Here is an 18,217-nt window from a genome sequence, read left to right on the forward strand (position 1 = left end):
TGGACAGATAAACAAAATATGGCATATCCATATAAAGGAATATTACTAGGGAATAATGTACTAATGCATACTAAACCTGGATGAACCTTAAAACCATTATGCTAAGTAAAAGAAGCCAGGCACAAAAGACCACATATTATACAAATCCATCTATGTGCAATATCCAGAATAGACAAATCTAGAGAGACAGAGAGTAGTAGAACAGTGGTTGCTTAGGGTTGGAAGGTAGGGGAAATGGGAGATAACTGATAATAGGCATGGAGTTTCTTGTGTAGATAATTAAAGTATTCCAAAATTCATTGTGATGGTTGTGCATAGCCATGATTATGCTCAAAACTATGGAACTACTATATACACTTTAAACAGGTTATTTCTCAATAAAACTCTTATAGTAGAGTGAGAGCAAGAGAGAAAGGAAGAACCCTGTGACCAATGAAAGATCTATTACCAGAACTCTGTTCTTCGGAATAGACTAGCCCAGGGGTGGGCAAACTTTTTGACTCGAGGGCCACAATGGGTTCTTAAACTGGACCGGAGGGCCGGAACAAAAGCATGGATGGAGTGTTTGTGTGAACTAATATAAATTCAAAGTAAACATCATTACATAAAAGGGTACGGTCTTTTTTTTTTTTTTTTTTAGTTTTATTCATTTCAAAGGGGCCGGATCCAGCCCGCGGGCAGTAGTTTGCCCACGGCTGGACTAGCCTAATGAAGACAAGGCTTGTGCCGGTTTGTAGAGCAGGCTTCCTACAGCAGGAAAGCTGATGCCACCAAAATCTTAATCTCTAGTCCAGATCTCTCTGCCAAGAATTCAATTTTGCATAATGGACATTTCCATCAAATTCTCTCACAGTTCTTAAGTTCAAAAGCAAGTATTTTCATTATACTCCTCTATGTTTTTCTTTATATTTTCCTATTATTCATAATCAAAGTCTGAAAATCTCAAAGTAAATTCTGCCTCCTTTTGCTCTATCCCTCAACAAGGCCCTAACCTGTTCATGATTTCAAAGCCTCTCTCTCCTCCCTTCCTGACTTTTACCTGCCACTTTAGTTTAGAAACTATTACACTCCAACCACAGTCTGGTTAAATTTCCTAAACAGTCTCCTAGACCTTGCTTTCCCCCTTTTATGATCCACCCAAAGAAGCAAAGTTGTTTAGCCTGAGCCAAAGCTAGAACCAAATCCTAGGACTCTGACTTGAGGTATAGGCACTTTCACTACATAGCACTGCCACTGCTCTAGTAGTGATCAATGTTTGACCTAATTCCTAGTCCTGAAAAAGGTTATTTTATAACTGAATAGAAAGAACATAACAAATCCACAAAGAAGTATTCTTTAATTATGATTCAGCAGGCTGGAGAAGGTAGAAAAAGAAATGTAATTTGAAGAACCAAAGAACAGCTATGGTAATTACAGAATTTCCCCCTCCTGAGTACAAAGTACATTCATATTCAATCATGTTCAATGAATTTATGCCTTTTCCATGAATATATGCCTTTCAAGGGGAACGGGAATGCAGAGCTTGGGGATTAAGATAAGGAACTTGGGGATTAAGACAAGGACGTAGCCAGGAGTCGGGAATGTCTGGCTCCAGGGCCATATAAGGCCCGCAAAACCATTTGGTCTGGCCTTGCAAAGGCATTAGGGGTGAGTTTGTTAAATGTTTGACCAAATATAGCAGGCTAGTTTTTAAGTTGATAATTTTGTATGGCTCAAGAATGATGTTATAAATACCCAAATGGCCCTTGACAAAAAAACGGTTCCCCACCCCTGATGTAAACCAACTACTTCAAAAATGATGATGTATCCTATATAATAAAGGAGTAATATGCAAACTGACCGCCACACCCTCACACATGATGACTGCCCCCATGTGGTCACAAGATGGCCTGCAGGGGACGGCAGTTGTGAGTGACCAGGACAGCAGGGGAAGGTAATTGGGGGTGCCCGGGCCAGCAGAGGAGGGCAGTTGGGGGGGGGGGGGACCAGGCCTGCAGGGGAGGGAAGTTGGGGGCAATTGGGCTGGCAGGGGAGCAGTTAGACATTGATCAGGCTGGCAGGGGAGTGGTTAGGGGGTGATCAGGCTGGCAGGCAGAAGTGGTTAGGGGCAATAAGGCAGGCAGGCAGGTGAGCAGTTGGGAGCCAGCAGTCCCAGATTGGAGAGGGTGCAGGTTGAGCTGAGGGACACACCCCCCCCACCCCGTGCATGAATTTTGTGCACTGGGCCTCTAGTCCTATGTAATAAAAGGCTAATATGCAAATATCCTATAATAAAAGGCTAATATTCAAATATGATGCACACTGACCACCAGGGGGCAGACAATCCAGGAGTTGCCCCTTGGTGGTCAATGTGCTCCCACAAGGGAAGTGCCGCTCAGGCAGAAGTCGGGCTCATGGCTGGCGAGCACAGAAGCAGTGGTGGGAGCCTCTCCCGCCTCCGTGGCAATGCTAAGGATGTCCGGCTGACAGCCTAGTGGGCCTAAGCCACCAGTCGGACATCCTCCCAGGGCCCCCAGACTGTGAGAGGGCACAGGCCAGGCTGAGGGGACACCACCCACCCACCCCCCCCCCCCCAGTGCACAAATTTCGTGCACCGGGCCTCTAGCTTAGCATAAGATTCCTACAATACAAATGAATTTTTAAAAAATTGCCTGGATTATAACTTATTTGTTTTGCTTCAGCTACACAGTTAGAAAGAAGTAATGTAAGGTACTAAATTCCTCCTTCACAACAAACTGAGATCTTATGTAAAAAATATTCTAGAATACAAGGGTCTGTCAAAACATACAAGCATAACTGAAGACTTTCATACCGTCTGCCCTCAAGGGTTCGTAAACTAGCCTCTTCTCGTGCGGTCATCCTCTCTCTCCGTGCTGAGTTCTGAGAAGCATGAAGAGGATGATTTGGGTGTCCCGGGTCACCGGCAGATGCTAATGCAGAACCATAACGTAACTGAGCTTCAGTAGAATCCATAATACTGACCATCCAGTTCCATGTGGGAATAAGCTTCTCTTCTACATAGTTCTATGAAGACCAAACTAAAATAGTTAAAACTGTAAAAACCAAACTAATATAGTTAAAACTAACAAAATAAAGTTAAATTTGATACACAGCAGGTCCTTGAATAATGTCATTTTGTTGATGTGATACTATAGGAACTTAACTCTTATTTATATCCATTAGTATTATGGTAAAATTGGTTTCATTTTGCTTAAAGTCAAAGAACCTATCAATAACCTATAGGGAGGACTTACGGTAGTATTATGTAAACATTTAAGTATTTGTAACATTAATTCCCATTATACTGAAATTCTCATAATTGACAGCCAAAAAATATATCTGAACAAGTAAGTTTTCAGAAGTTTCATACCTGTAAGTTTACTGCATCTTGGTAAGTCAATTTCACAGCGGCTGGAATCTGCGAGTATACTAGGTGATTATACTTAGGAATAAGGCCCATCAAGTCTGAGATTTGTCTGATGACAATGCTGTAAGCCCTGGCTAAACTGCTTGCAGATGTTAAGTAGCTGCTGGCATTGCTAGCTTCCAATGCAGCTGCTGCCGCTGCAGCACTAGTGCTGATGGTACCACTGCGGCGTAAGTTCGAAGGATCGATATAAATCAAACCTGCTGAACTTGCTGTAAGGAAAAAAGGACAAGCGCAATAAGCTAATGCCAGTTGCTAACTATGTTTCTTGAGCACTATATATATGCAAATGTGGAAACAGCCAAAAACTTTTTTAAGCCATGCTAATTTACGAATGATAAGGGAGACAAGAATTACTATAAACCAGAGGCAATTTTGCCACTGCCCCCACAAAAGGGGGGGACATTTGGCAACATAAGCAAACATTCTTGGTTGTCACATGAGAGCAAGGGGTTGCTAATGGCATCTAATGAGTAGCTAAACAGCACAGATGATGCTAAACACCCTGCAATGCACAATTACAAAAATAAACAAATATTTAGCAATGGTACAAAGATTGAGAAACCATGATATATGCTTATAGAAATAATTTTTATATTTGACCTCAGCGAAATAGAAACTATTATGAAACTATCTGTTTTCTAGAGGAACATGTGGAACTTCATAAAAATACCTAGTCAACACTTTAGGAATACCAAGTTTTCAGACTTACCTGCTGGCGTGGATGTGCTGGAAGGGGCTGTGCTGGCTGCTCGCTGATGCTGGGTGTTGCGGACAGCCCATTGCATGGAACGGGGAGCTTGGGCAGCACCATTAGCGTGGGAGCTGTTCGTGGTTCTCTCTAAAGGCTCATCAAGCATAAAGGTCTCCTGCTCTATGTCGTCACTCTGACTACTGCTACTATCAGAATCACTTGAGTCATTTGATTGCGAGTCATCTTCAGAAAAGAAGGCAGGAACACTGCTTGCACCTAAATTTTTAATTTTTAAAAGCAAAACCATTGTGAGTTTGTTGACATTTAAAACTACAGTGTACCCCCTCATTCAGGAAAATATATGTACTAAAAAGAATGTCAGGCTGTATTCAACAAACCACAAAACACATCATTAAAATAGTTTAATTAGAAAAGAACTCTTTTAAATGAACCTTAAAATTAATCCATTATTTAAAATAACAAAAAAGCAAAAAATTATTAAAATAGTACCTTCTTTACTAACACTTATAGGGAAAAAGAATGATGTTATATATAGATTTAGTCACCCTTGTGCATAGTATGCAGAATACAGTTTAACCAATTCATGCTAAATACAACAGAGTCTTAGTAGAAGTAAGGAAGTTGCTGGGATAAGGCACCATACCTGCTTCTGAGCCAGCAGTTGCTGCAGTGACAACACTTCTGCGCCCACTGGCATTATCTTGGTTGCTATGATTGCTTTCACTGTCACTTTCTGTTTCAGCTGCTGCTAGCAAGTCCAGCTCCATGTCACTCCCTAGCAAATACATTTAAATAAGAATAAAAAAGACGTACAAACTCCCTGTGGGTCCAGACTGGGTCTTATAAGTAAGAGTATCATAAGGGAGGGAACTATGAGAGAGGGGGAAGAAAGGGCAAAGAGAAGGGGTAGATACACTACAGTGAGCATAACTTCCTGTAAGCAGGAAAAGGATGCCTAGGTAAACTATGGCACTAAGTGGATTATCATACAGCAATTCAAAGTCTGCCCCGCAGAGCCTTATGTAAAAAGTGTTGAGCTGACGACTTCAGCAGGGGGAAGAGCTCTGGGCTAGGCCCACTGCTTCCTTCTCATCTATGGGGAAGAAAGTTAAAAATGTCTATTCTTCATGTAAAACAGTAGATACAAATATCAAAACATACAAAAGATAAACTTTAAATATGTACAATTTATTGTACATTAGTTACACTGTAATAAAGTTGGTTCCAAAAAAAGTCTATTCTATGACTACTGATAAAAATGTTAAGGTGACTACGTAGCAAAAAGGCCAAAATGATTATTTTCAAGTTAAAAAGAAAGTCACAAAAATTTCATATACAATATCTAAAGGACACAAATGGGAATAGGGCAGTACAGGGCAGGACTGAAAGTAAAATACACACTGTTAGCATACAGCTGACATTATGGGTCATATGTCTTCCTTTTCTCTAATTTCCAAATGTCTCATAATACAGTTATGATTATTTTAATTTCTAAAAGCCCTATAAAAAAATAGTGACTTAAACCAAAAGGTAGAGAGGGAGAAGAGAATTATGTTATAAATATACATATATTTATATATGGGTGTATGTACATACAATAGTGGGGCAAAAGTAGGTTGCTAGTTGTGAGCACACGAAACAGTATTCATTCTTGTATTATTTATTAATTACTGTATTATTTTCCATACAAACAACTGTTTGTATCTACACACACATACTACCTCCTAACAGTTGAAACATGCTACAGAATCCCCTGGCAGAAAATAAGTTGAACATTTTGCTAAACATCAAATGGGGCTTTTCTCTGTATTAAAATCTCTCTTTAAGGTACCCGATTTACTCATGTTGAAAAATTTCTCAAATAACTTGCATACCGTCCTCATCATGCTCATCATGTTGGCCCTCAGCCTCAGCATTTTCTTCCCCATGTTCTTCCTGTTCATCATGATGATCCTCTTCTCCAGCCACACCTTCTACCACCTCAACCTAAATCCAGAATCTTATTTGTAGACCATCCAAGCATTAAATAAACCACTTCTCTACACATGTTCCTCCACAGCAATTAGCCAACAAAAACACAAGGATCCCTAAATACAGGGAACTGAACTCTTCATTTGCTAGTGACAATTTGCTATCAAAATTATGTTGACCTATCTCAATGTTTATAATTATTGTCCATATATAGAACCTCAAAATTAGAACTATAACAATGTATAGTTTTTTAACTTTTGCAATTATAAAATTTACCCAAAAAATACGCAGTTTTCTCTTTACTTCAAATACATTGCACAAAACTACTAAAACTGTTTCTAACATTGAGAAGATCTTTTCTATTAATCCTTAAGTTAAAACAAGTTAATGTTTCCAATTTCCTATTACCCAGTTAATCAAGCACTATTAAAATATTTTTAAGATGTATAACCACAAATGAGAACAAAAATCCAGAAGCTGGCAACAAATGCATTCAACAATAGTAAGCTATTATCAATAAAACTTCTAATGACTACTTTCCCCTCCTCCCCTCCCAAATAAAAGCCTCTTGTTCACTGCAGTTAAAACTACCTCTTCCACGTCTGCCGAGACAATGTCATCCTGTTCTTCGTCTCTGCCCCGAACAGGCTGAGACTGGCTGATGCGCCTCTGCTGTGGGTTGCGGAGGATGTAGGACGACTGAGACTGGCTGGAGCTGTAAGGAAGCGGAGGTCAGAAGTACACTGCGGTCACACCTCGGACATAATGGTACTCAGTGTGATTCACTTGCTAGGATGCTATTTTAAATCGGACCTGAACATTCTTGGAAACCAGTAAAAACTCATCTAGTCTCTCAGGAAATATAAACCCCAAAGAAATTATTTTATCATAAAGAATAGCTCATAAATCTCAGAATTGTGTTGTGGTTTTTAAGATATGTTTTTACTGATTTCAGAGAGAGAAAGGGAGAGAAATAGAAACATCAGTAACAGAGAATCATCAACCAGTCAGTCCACTTCCACACGCCCCCTACTGGGCATCGAGCCTGCATCTTGGCAATGTGGCCTGACTGGAATCAAACTATGACCTCCTGGTTCATAGGTATTGACACTCAACCACTGAACCACATTGGCCAGGCTCAGAATTGTTGTTACTTTATTTTTCATGAGTCCTTACACTGAAATATTTTAAAGGGAAGTTTTCCCTTTTCCATGCTTTCAATGCCAGCACTCCTTCACTTCCAAAGGCTCCAAGAAGCATTCATCCATTAACAAAAGGGTGCTTACTATAAATAATTCACTCTTTAAGAGACCTGACATTACCTACTTTGCATCAGCTTATGAACCTTTAACTTGCTGGATGTATACGGGGGAACACATCAGTTCAAAAGTGTGATGTTAAAATAGAATCATAATAAAAGGTGGGTGACAAAATAATGTTACTTTCCTAAAAATCAAATTGAGAAACAGCCAAGAAAGGACAGAAGCCTCCATTATTTAAAAAATAAATAAAAATGGGAGAACAAGAGAATGCAGCTTAAAAGGCAGGCAGTGGCTAAATTACCCTGTGACCTACCTATTATCCTTTATTTACAGACTAGAGGCCCAATGCATGAAATTCATGCAAGAGTAGGCCTTCCTTCCCCCGGCTGCCAGCACCGGCTTCCCTCTGGCACCCAGGACCCAGGCTTCCCTCTGGTCGCCCTCCGGCACCTGGGACCTGGGCTTCCCTTGCAGCCCTGACTTTGTCCACAAGGACGTCTGGTCTAACTAGTATATTATGCTTTTATTATTATAGATTATTATATATTTTAAATCACTTCACCTCAGCTGCTCTGAGAAACAAAATCAAACCAGTTATACATGAAGAGTCATCAACTGAGACACAGCCTTGGACTAGACATGTCCCTTGGACTAAAGGGTTAAAGGAGCCATAGTTTTCACAGAAGACAGCCTGGGGTGTGAGCAATAGGAAGTTACATCATAGCAATCCTCTCTTCTATCAAGTACATGAGCCAAACATAAATCAAGAAAGGACAACAGATTTCAAGAGACTTATCCTATATCAGCCAAGGTGGAGACAGGAAAAACATCTTTTCAGAGAACTCCTAACTACAAGCCTGCGCTCATGAGAGTTTGGAGCTGAAATTTGCACTTTGAGGGAGGGTGGGCTTCAGTGTTGGCCAATCCAGTACCTCAACACTATCAGAAAGCACCAAGCAGCAACTTCTCTCCCTACTCTGCCATCTAATACTCTGCCTGATGTAACAGCAAAGGAAAATACCTGTCTAGATTTTTAAATATTTCTAAACGTCAATAGCTGTGGAACCTGCTATCTAACACCTCTCTGAGCCTCGGTTTCCTCCCTTTTAAAACTGGAGTGATAGTGGTACCTAACAGTTATTGGGTACCACAAAACAGGTAATACAGCTATAATGCTTAGGGAAGTTCCTAGTTTATGCTAAACTTTCAGTGACAGTTATTATATGAGGCACAGAGACAGAGTAAACACAAATGAATTAATAAAGACATTAAGAGTTTTAAGGAGGTGGGAGGAAGCAACAGGAAAGCAAAACAACTGAACTTAAGAATTTATACTCAATGTAGTGGTAAACACCATCTACCATCTAACATAAGAGAAATCCCAGAAACTGGTCAAGTGTATATGTTTTATTTAAGACATGCTTGGAACCCTGGTCAGAAGACAACCTATTCGAAGGAGTGATTGTACTGTATTATAATGGACTTCTATATTATGAAGTAGTAGAAAACATTAGCACTGATAAGTGTTGATTATCAAATGAGATCTACTTCTGGAAGGACATAAGAGGTTGGCCCAACAATACAACAAGGGGAATGGAGTAAAGAGCAGAGCTTAAGAGTACACAATACTTTAATACTAAGCAAGGTGAAAAAAATCTTAAAATTTAGTAGGAACAGGCTCATGGATACTCTTCAGAGATGAGATGCTTCCAAAATCTGTTCAATGCAATAAAAAATTTTACGTCCTTTGGGGGGTTGGGGGGGGGGGGGGGACACACAAGGGAAGGGCATAAGGAATTCACAAGGTAATACCACCTAAGTAATTGGGAGTTCCTCACAGGGTGTAAGAATCAGGAACATCACAAGAGTACAAGAAGATTTCACTAGCAGAACCTTTGGATACTGAAGTATATCTGGCAAGTCTGAAAAGATATAGCTTTATTTGTAACAGTTTTCAGCAAATCCTGGAGTACATCAGTGACAAGGCTACCATGGGAGAGCTTTGACAGACACACCTAGATTTAGATTCCAGGGTGTCCTACAAGACCTGATAATAAATGGAAAGTTGGGACACATACTGGCATATGGAGTATAAGGAGAACAGTGAGAGCAGATACTCAACATCACTCAAACGAAACTCAGGGGTTAAGATTTGGGAACTCTCCAAATCCTAAAGGAGGCCATCCTTAGGACATAGGTGTTCAGAAAGAAGAAGGGTCTTTAGGTCTTAAAGATCCTTATTAAAACATTATTACATATATACACAGTAACAAAATCAGACTTAAGAAAACCAACAACATAAACAAGTTACTTGCTAAAGGCCTCTAGTGCCTTGCCACCCGTAAGTGGGACCCCTAAACCAGCAGCTTTGGCATTATCTGACAGTCTAAGAAATACCGAATCTCAGGCCCCACCCAGCCCTCCAGAATCAGCCTCTGCATTTTTTAATAAGATCCCCAAGTGATTTGCATGCGTATTAAAGCTTGAGAAGCACTGCGCTAAATAAAAGGTACCAGAACATTTAGTTTTAGGTTCCAAACATTCTGACTCAACAAACTTCAGTCTAGCAAGGTAAATTATCAACTAAATGGAAAAGATGAGATTTAAGAATAAGTAACTTTGTAACTAGAAATTTTTATTACTGAGTTGTTTTAGCCCCTTCCTAGTTAATATGGCTGTTGTAGAAAATATTTTAAAATTCTATCATTCTGATTGTTATCTACATAAGTTGTGCGCCATAGCACCAGCCTTTGGACACAGAGAAAGTTATCTTTTATCTTTTCATTCTTTAACTTGGCCTTCCAACAGGTTATTACTTAAAGGTAAAAAAAAAAACAGAAAATAACGATGTCTACAGAAGTCTTAAGTAAGGTTTCTTATCAGGTTACCGTCATGGCCTAATAAAAATAGTGCCTTTCCAAACCAAAACGAAAACCCACAACTATATGTCTATTAGATATGGAGGTATAATTTTTAAAGTACTTTTACATGTTCCAAACAAAGTAAAATCTTCACCATTTGATGTACAAATGATTATGTACACCACCTGAATGCTCATGCAAAGGTTTTCATTAAGTCAAATGTGATGTTTCCAGAGAAAGAATTAATCAGAATCTGTTACCAGGTAGAAATTTACCTGCTAGACTGATCAGATGATGGTCGTGGTGGTAGTGGTTCCACTGAAAATAATTCTTCACTGCCTTGCATGGCATCTATGCTGGTACTAGCCAGAGTAAAAGGTGCAGTTGGGCGAGCGATCCCCATTCTGACAGGAACTATCAGCGACTCTGCTACATTGCACAGTTCTTCCACTGCATAAGGCAGCAGTGCCTGGAATACACGCTTGCATTTTCCAATTGGCTGCGGAATAAAGTTGCTAGAGCGAAAAGGAAAATACAGGAATCTTTTATGAATCCTTTCATATACATGATGTCAGTTTCACAAAAAGTTTGTGCAAAATGATGCAAAAGTCAAAAGGGATGCCTTACTTTTTCTTTTTGGATGAAGCCATTTCCACACTAAGAATAACAAAAACTCTTGCCACAGAGCGCAAAAACCTCATTGTCACAGCAATGGCTTCTTCCCGACGTCCAGGTGTGTACTTGTTCTGGAGTTCTTTCACCAGCGTGCCCAGGAGGGTATCCAGAAGCTTTAAGAGATTATAACCACTCCATTAGTGCTGAGACATCGCAGAAGATGTTTAGACATTCATTACACAAAAAGTTTCAACCCTTTTCAACGTTCACATTTCATAATAAAAATCTCCAAATAAATTTAACCAAAACATTTACAAAGTCAGTGATTAGTTTATGTCACATGTTGACCAGTGCTTGGCCTATAGGTCTCAGATGCCTGACTTCTTGTGTTCAGTCTCACAGTCCTATGGACAGCAATTAAAATTTAGAAGAATAATACCAAGTATGTCAGGTCAGAGGAAGAATATATTTCATTCACTATAGGGTACTTATTAAAGCACCTAAGTAGAGTTAACTACTTATATTAATAAATTTATAATCCCATCCCTATCACTTAACTATTATTATTATTACTTTCTAGTCTCATTTCCATGCATGGTCTACCATATAAGTATCAATTACTGAGAACACCCAATTTCATGTTATTTTCTGGTGTTCTTTTTTTAATGTTATTTAACCCTTATTCTTATTTTTTTTAATTCAAATATCTGTTTTTAAAAATCTATTTTTATTGATTTGAGAGAGAGGGAAAGAGAGAGGGAGAGAGATAGAATACTGATGAGAGAGAAACACCCATTACCTGCCTTCTGCCCCTCCTCCCCCCAATTGGATATTGAGCCCGCAACCCTGGCATGTGCCCTGAGACTGGGAATCTAACCAGTGACCTCTTGGTACATGGGACAATGCTCAATTAACTGAGCCATATCGGCCTGTCAAAATAACCCTTATTTGTAAATTGCTACATTACATTCAGTAGTAGTTTAACTCTAATTTGATTCATTTGTCCATTAATATTGGATCCATAAAGTATTTTGTTCTTTAATTTTACATTACATTATGATACAACTTTTTCTTTCTCATATAATAAATTATTACCTTACTAGAGGCCCAGTGCACAGATTCGTGCACATTGAAAGTAAATTAATTAGAAGGTGGCCAGAAGGGTGGGACTGGGTGAGAAGGGCCAGCCACACCCTGGAGCCAACCTCCCACGGTCTCTCCCCAGCCGGCCACACCTAGGTCGGCGCAGGGGCTTGAAGGGCATCTGCAGAGTGAGCGGGGTCCCTCCGGCAGGTGGGATCCTTCAGCCTGGCCTGCGGGGATCAGGCTAAGCCGGCAGTCCAACATCCCCTGAGGGGTCCTGGAGAGCAAGAGGGCACTCTGCAAAGTTGCTGTTGCTCGTCAGCTCATCAAAGTTGCTGTGTTGAGCTTCTGCCCCCTGATGGTCATTGCGCATCATAGCTACCAGCCAGTTGGCCTGTCAGCCACTAGGCCACTTACGCTTTTCTATATATAGATGACAAGTTCTGACAACAATGATATTTTTATGGTTCTTGACACTACTAAGCTGTTTTCCAAAAGAGTGCCAAATACAATGCCACCCATCAGTGTAAGTGTGCCTTTACCATAACCTCATCAACACTGGGTTTTATAGTTTATATCCTTTTCTAATTTCACAGCAAAAAGGATACTTAAAAAGTTTAATTTGAACACTGCTCCAATCATTTTTACACTGTTGTATTTAGGAATTTACTTAGAATGAAAAGAGTTTCTGCTGTTAACTGAGACATTTAAATCACCCCAAAATTCCATTCCCCTTAATGTACTGCTTAATTAGAGCTTATCAGTACTTAGGAATTTGGACTAGTAAAATTATGGGAAGTTAAGTAAGAAAAACAGCCTTTTCATGTGCCTATACATAAACATTCAAAGGACTTACTTACCAAGATATCTGCTGTACACTTGACTATAAGGCAATGAGTAAAACAGTCCAGCCGAATCGTGCCGCTTTGCTGATTGAGGTATACTTGCTCTTCTGGCAAAAGGTGGCCTATCCTACTGCTGGCACTGAGACTGAATGGGGAAGGAAAGAGAATGCACTGTAACTGCCTACACTAACATGGGAAGTAGATAAATCTAAAAAGAATTTAATGAATACATACGGATCTTTATTCTCCTGTGAGCCAAACATAATCATAGATTTCAAAGCATTCCAGTCCTGTAGAACGCGCTCCAACGCAAGCTGGGCAAATCTGGGGGGCTCTAAGTCATGATCAGGCATATCTGAATCTAAAAAGAAATAATGGGTGAGACAAAAGAATAAACATCCACTTTTCCTATGTGGATGTTTTCCATAACTGTAAAATTTACTCACCTTCGGGATTGGCTGTTTTTCGATTACGATCCTCCCTGATCCGAGGAGGTCTGTACTGGCAATGCTCTACTGTCTGCCTTGCAACTGTTTGCACTAAAAACAATAGCAGGTGCTCTCCCCTATACAAAACAGAACACTGTTGTCAGGGGGACTGTGTGTGTGTTTGGGGAGGGGAGGGGGGACTGGGGACGGCACTCAGATGTGCATCCTTTTTCCACCTAATTTATGTCCTAAAAACCCCACTTGCCTGCTGTTTGGCAGAGTGACCAGATTAGTAGCAGTGAGCAGGCGATAAAGTAGATCAAGACGAGCAGATTTCTGTCCAGCAATTAGAGTTTTGCATTTACATTTCTCCCAACAATCACAATAGGCTGTCGGTGATGTCCGTTTGAGTCTAGAAAGAATTCATACACAACTATAAAAACTGAAATTTTTTTAAAGATACAAAGATTATATTGAAAAATGGAGGCATTGAACCAAACAGAACTTAATAATTTTTGAACGCAAAGTGCAACTGTTAAAATATATGTAACAAGAATTACACAAAACTCTTATGAGAAGAAGTATCTCAAATAGGACTCAGTATAGTCACTTTCTCTGGAGTGTGTTCCTATTTCCCCACAGCCCCAGTTCAGTTTATGTGATCTTCCTATGTGCCTCTCATGAACCAAAACCCTATGGGCAGATGTTTCTTGCTTGTGTCCTCTGATAGGAGTGTCAACCCTGTGAGGACAGGGACTAACTTTGTCCACCACCACCCTAACTTCTAGCACAATGAGAGCACTTAGTAAAGGCAATCAATGAATAAAGACGATCAATTTTAGATACCTAAAATAAGGCAGACGAACAGCCAAAATTCTTGAATAAAAATCCTAAGTATTAATACAATATCTATAAAATTTTCTACTTGTCCTACATAACTGCTTATTTTAAAGCAGAATAGGTGGTTTTTACAAACCAGTCTCCCTTATCTGTAACACCTACCCATCTGCACCAATTACACTCATGTCCCTACGAGACTCTGAGGCACTCGGGTACTTACTACTTCTCAGATCTGTGAAAACTAACAAACTAGCTCCAGTAACTCTACTGCTGAATTGAAAGGTTATCACCTTTAGTTTAACATCCATTATGATTCTCTTAATGTGATTTCTTGCTACAAGGGACCTAATACTGGAGAATATAGACAAAAATCATCCTATCACTACATCTCAAAAGATTAACTAACTAGATCCTAGTCACAATGTATGTCCACATATTCCTTTGCATATTAGCCTTCTTTTATTTAAAGAACAAACATTTCAAAGTACACTTTAAATCAAGAGCCACATTCTAATATGTAAACTGGCTTAAAGAGGAAAGAGGACTAGATGATAAAACCTCATGCTTTCTGAACTATGGAACAAAACATGACTTGGTACAGATGATTTTAGTGCAGCAATAGGAATCTAAGCAGTTTACAATGTTAGAGGAAACCAGATCGTACTCACTTGCAATCATGGCCTTTATGGCAAACCCTGGCACACTCCGTACAACAACAGAGTGACTCCAGCAAGCCACACGTTCGACACTCAAAAATATCCTAAAATTAAAAGGGTATACTTCAATAAAACACACACACACACATATATAAAATTATTATTTCTGGCATTTTCTAAAACATTTCAATGATGATAGCAGAGCAAAATTAATGCGCTCTGGAAACAAAGTAATGGATGTTACAGTGAATATACATTTTACAATATTAGACAAATGCAAATCATATAGTCTTATTCTACCAGTAGGACAAAAATAATTTATACCATCCAAAAAAGAGAATTACAGCTATAAAATCTACATCAAGAGTAGTGGATCAGATTATACTACCCAGTGAAGATTTCTCATTTTCATGATATCCCATAACTAAGTTAAGAATCAACTTCTCTGCTTCATTTATTTAGGAATTAAATAAAAATTAATTTTCTTTGGAGAATTTTATAACTCAGAGTAACAAGAAATATCAGACTTGTAATATACCAAGATAAACTATAACTCTAGTTATGGTCAAAGGGGAAAAAAAGAAAACCTGAAGATAGCGTAAACATAGGAAAATGTAAAATAACTTACCTGGTTAATGTGCTCTGCTCCAGTCCATGTAAAACTGCAGGTATCATTACAACATAAGACATATAATGGAGAGTCATCGGGGTTGGTGCCTGATGGGCAAACCATTCCCATAAAAACATCTTCCTCTTTTTCACTTGAGGATACTTCAGCTACAAAGATTAAAGAAAGGACTTAATCACAGCCATATGCTATTTCCTCAAATGGAAAAGCTCTAACATTTACATAGTATAAATAAGAAACTACTACATATTAATAAAAAGAAGAAAAAACCTGATATACAAAGTCAATATGCAAGAAAATCCAGTCAATTCTGTGCAAAGTATAACTATCTCATAACCACGTTTGAGGACAATACAAATGCACCACACATCAGCCACCTGAGTCCTGCACTGAGTTATGCAGTGAAGATTCAAGTTCAACCAATTTAACAAAGTATAGACAATCACATCAAGTATTTATAGCCAGTATTTTAAAGAAGATAACTACTTCAATCTATTAAAGGCTACATGGCAGGAACTGATATTCCTTAATGTTTTCTATTAAGCAAGTATTCCAAGTCAGAAGAACAATAAGATATCTGACCTCTAACTTCTATAAAATGTTATCACTAACACCATTTTAACCACTGGCGGGTTCTATCAATAATTCATCTTTATTTTCAAAAGATGGGTCATTACATTATATATTATGGAAACATTTTGAAATTTAAGAAATCTATACCAGCTGCTTTTTGCTAGAAAGTTAGAATATATAACTCACTTGAAAAAAGTGTAAGCATGAATTTTACACACAAACACTAATATATACATGAATAAAATAATTATCTTGATAATTTCTAATCAATCATATCCTTTCAATATACAGAAATTAGTTTTGAATAATTACAATATTATGTGTATAGAAGAGAATCTATTCAAATTTTAAAATATGCAACTCATTCAGGACTTGAAATAAATTACCTTTTGCAATTTTCTGGGCTGTTTCTAAGATGGTAATTGCAGCTGGGTAAGCTCGGCCACTTACAGCTGACATAAATGGGGTCATTCCCCTTGCATCCCTAAAATGAGAAAAATTGTACATAAAAATATTATCAATTACTTTTCCTTACTGATTGTAAAAAAAGAAAGACATGTTCATGATGCAGTAACTAATTATGTTTTGTTAAATAATGTCCCACCACTCAAAAAGAATGTTCTGGTCTCATTTATCTCACTTAGGAAAGAAAGCCCCCATCTCTCTAAACCGTGCTTCCTTTCTTAGCCTTTAGTGACACTATTGACCAGTAAGGGCTCTGGAGTCAAACCAACTCTTTTTAAACGTAGGAATAGGAATAAGGCTCTGTTTCATAAGATTGTGATGAGGATTAAATAAATTACTTAAAAAGCTTTTAGTACAATGCCTGCCAAATAATATGTACTCAATACACGTTAGCTATTATTATGTATTTTCCCTTACACACATGCCTTCAATATTCTTTACTGAATTTCTACTCCCCCCTAGAATTTCCAAAATCCCAACCTCAGACATTTGTGCTTCCCCCTCTCATCTACCACAGCAGCTGCCACTTCTATGAGGTCAGTACAGTCCCAGCACCTACACCTGCTCACTTGATAAATCTAGTTAGGATTTCCCAGTGACCCCTCCCATTCAACATACCTAACCGCTAAAGTCATCTTTCTCCCAGATCTGCTCTCGACCTGAATTCTCTCTGAGAGCCAACAGCATCACTGTCGCTAGTAACTAAGACAAAACTTGGATTCTTTATGAAAATCTTCCTTCTAAATCAATTTTTTCCCTCTGCTTCAAATCTTTTCTATCTTTAACAAATCAGTGTATGGCAACACACAAAATGAAGGCTGTAAGTAGGCATACACAATATAGCCTCAACTTTACTCTCTACTCGTGCCTAATTTTAACGCTTTTTTATACCACATTCATATTATTATTTTTATAACCCCACTTTGATACTGTTATAGTCTAAACAAAGCCATTATTCAGAGGACCCAAGCCCAAAGAATAGACCGAAGTGGTGACTTTAACCTAGCTTTTCAGATTCACTGGCTACTATTCTTCTCTTCTGACCGTCCACCTTCAATTAGACGAGTTACTGTCTTAAAATATTTATAGTTCTCCATTTTAATGTTGTTGCTCACTCTTCTCCCTACTCATTCCTCATGGTTCTACTCAAACTTCATATTCATAAAGCTTTCTACTTCAGAACACATGTTTCCCTTATGTTTATTCCAAAATATATGTGTCCTTCCTGTCCCAAATTAATGTCTCAGTTCTGGAAGCAAGAGATGAACCAAGGTTGGAATTCCTGCTGTGCCACTCACTAGAGTTGTATAACCCTGGGTAAGTTCAATAACCTCTGAAAGCCTGGATTTTCAAATGTATGATGGGAATAATATCACCTACTTCAGACGGTTATTTCTAGAATTAGGAGTTAATGCAAGTAGAGTTTGGCACAGATGATGACTAATTTTTATAAAAATGTTTATTGTTATGAGCTTGTAAAGATAAACAATCATGCTGAAAGCAGGATATGATCTATTAATGGTTAATGAGCATTTACCACAGAATACTTATCAAAAACTCTGCATAATCTCATGATGATGCATTCTGCAAGCCAAAAAAATTTCCAAAGAAACCATCAGAATCATCATGCAGTTCTAAATACAGATTCCAGGCCCCATCCCACACCTACTGAGTCATACTTCTAGTGTAGAGCTTTGGGGAAGAATCTGTATAATTTTCAAAGTTTTCCAAGCGACAGTGGTAGAACTAATTTACGGATTCACATTTGAGAATAAAACACGTCTTTTTAACATATATACACTCAAATCAAGCTAACATAAAATCACTTTATATTCATTTAGTGGACAC

General features: G+C 38.6%; 1 protein-coding gene across 5 annotated transcripts in view; it reads right to left on the bottom strand.

Moving 5' to 3' along the window:
• UBR5 (ubiquitin protein ligase E3 component n-recognin 5) overlaps nt 1–18,217 on the bottom strand; it is a 133,672-nt gene that overhangs the window by 24,995 nt on the left and 90,460 nt on the right. For all 5 annotated transcript variants that reach the window (XM_081111401.1, XM_081111400.1, XM_081111398.1 and 2 more), the window contains exons 26-40: nt 16,291–16,388; nt 15,332–15,480; nt 14,716–14,807; nt 13,473–13,619; nt 13,226–13,344; nt 13,014–13,140; nt 12,795–12,924; nt 10,864–11,024; nt 10,512–10,751; nt 6,705–6,828; nt 6,017–6,128; nt 4,786–4,917; nt 4,140–4,397; nt 3,371–3,639; nt 2,813–3,024 (exon numbers count right to left, since the gene is read on the bottom strand). In XM_081111401.1, the coding sequence (XP_080967527.1) occupies nt 2,813–3,024; nt 3,371–3,639; nt 4,140–4,397; nt 4,786–4,917; nt 6,017–6,128; nt 6,705–6,828; nt 10,512–10,751; nt 10,864–11,024; nt 12,795–12,924; nt 13,014–13,140; nt 13,226–13,344; nt 13,473–13,619; nt 14,716–14,807; nt 15,332–15,480; nt 16,291–16,388 (2,370 nt within the window). The remainder of the gene's footprint in view (nt 1–2,812; nt 3,025–3,370; nt 3,640–4,139; nt 4,398–4,785; nt 4,918–6,016; nt 6,129–6,704; nt 6,829–10,511; nt 10,752–10,863; nt 11,025–12,794; nt 12,925–13,013; nt 13,141–13,225; nt 13,345–13,472; nt 13,620–14,715; nt 14,808–15,331; nt 15,481–16,290; nt 16,389–18,217) is intronic.

Source organism: Myotis nattereri (assembly GCF_964212035.1).
Source record: "Myotis nattereri genome assembly, chromosome: 17".
Taxonomy (NCBI): domain Eukaryota; kingdom Metazoa; phylum Chordata; class Mammalia; order Chiroptera; family Vespertilionidae; genus Myotis; species Myotis nattereri.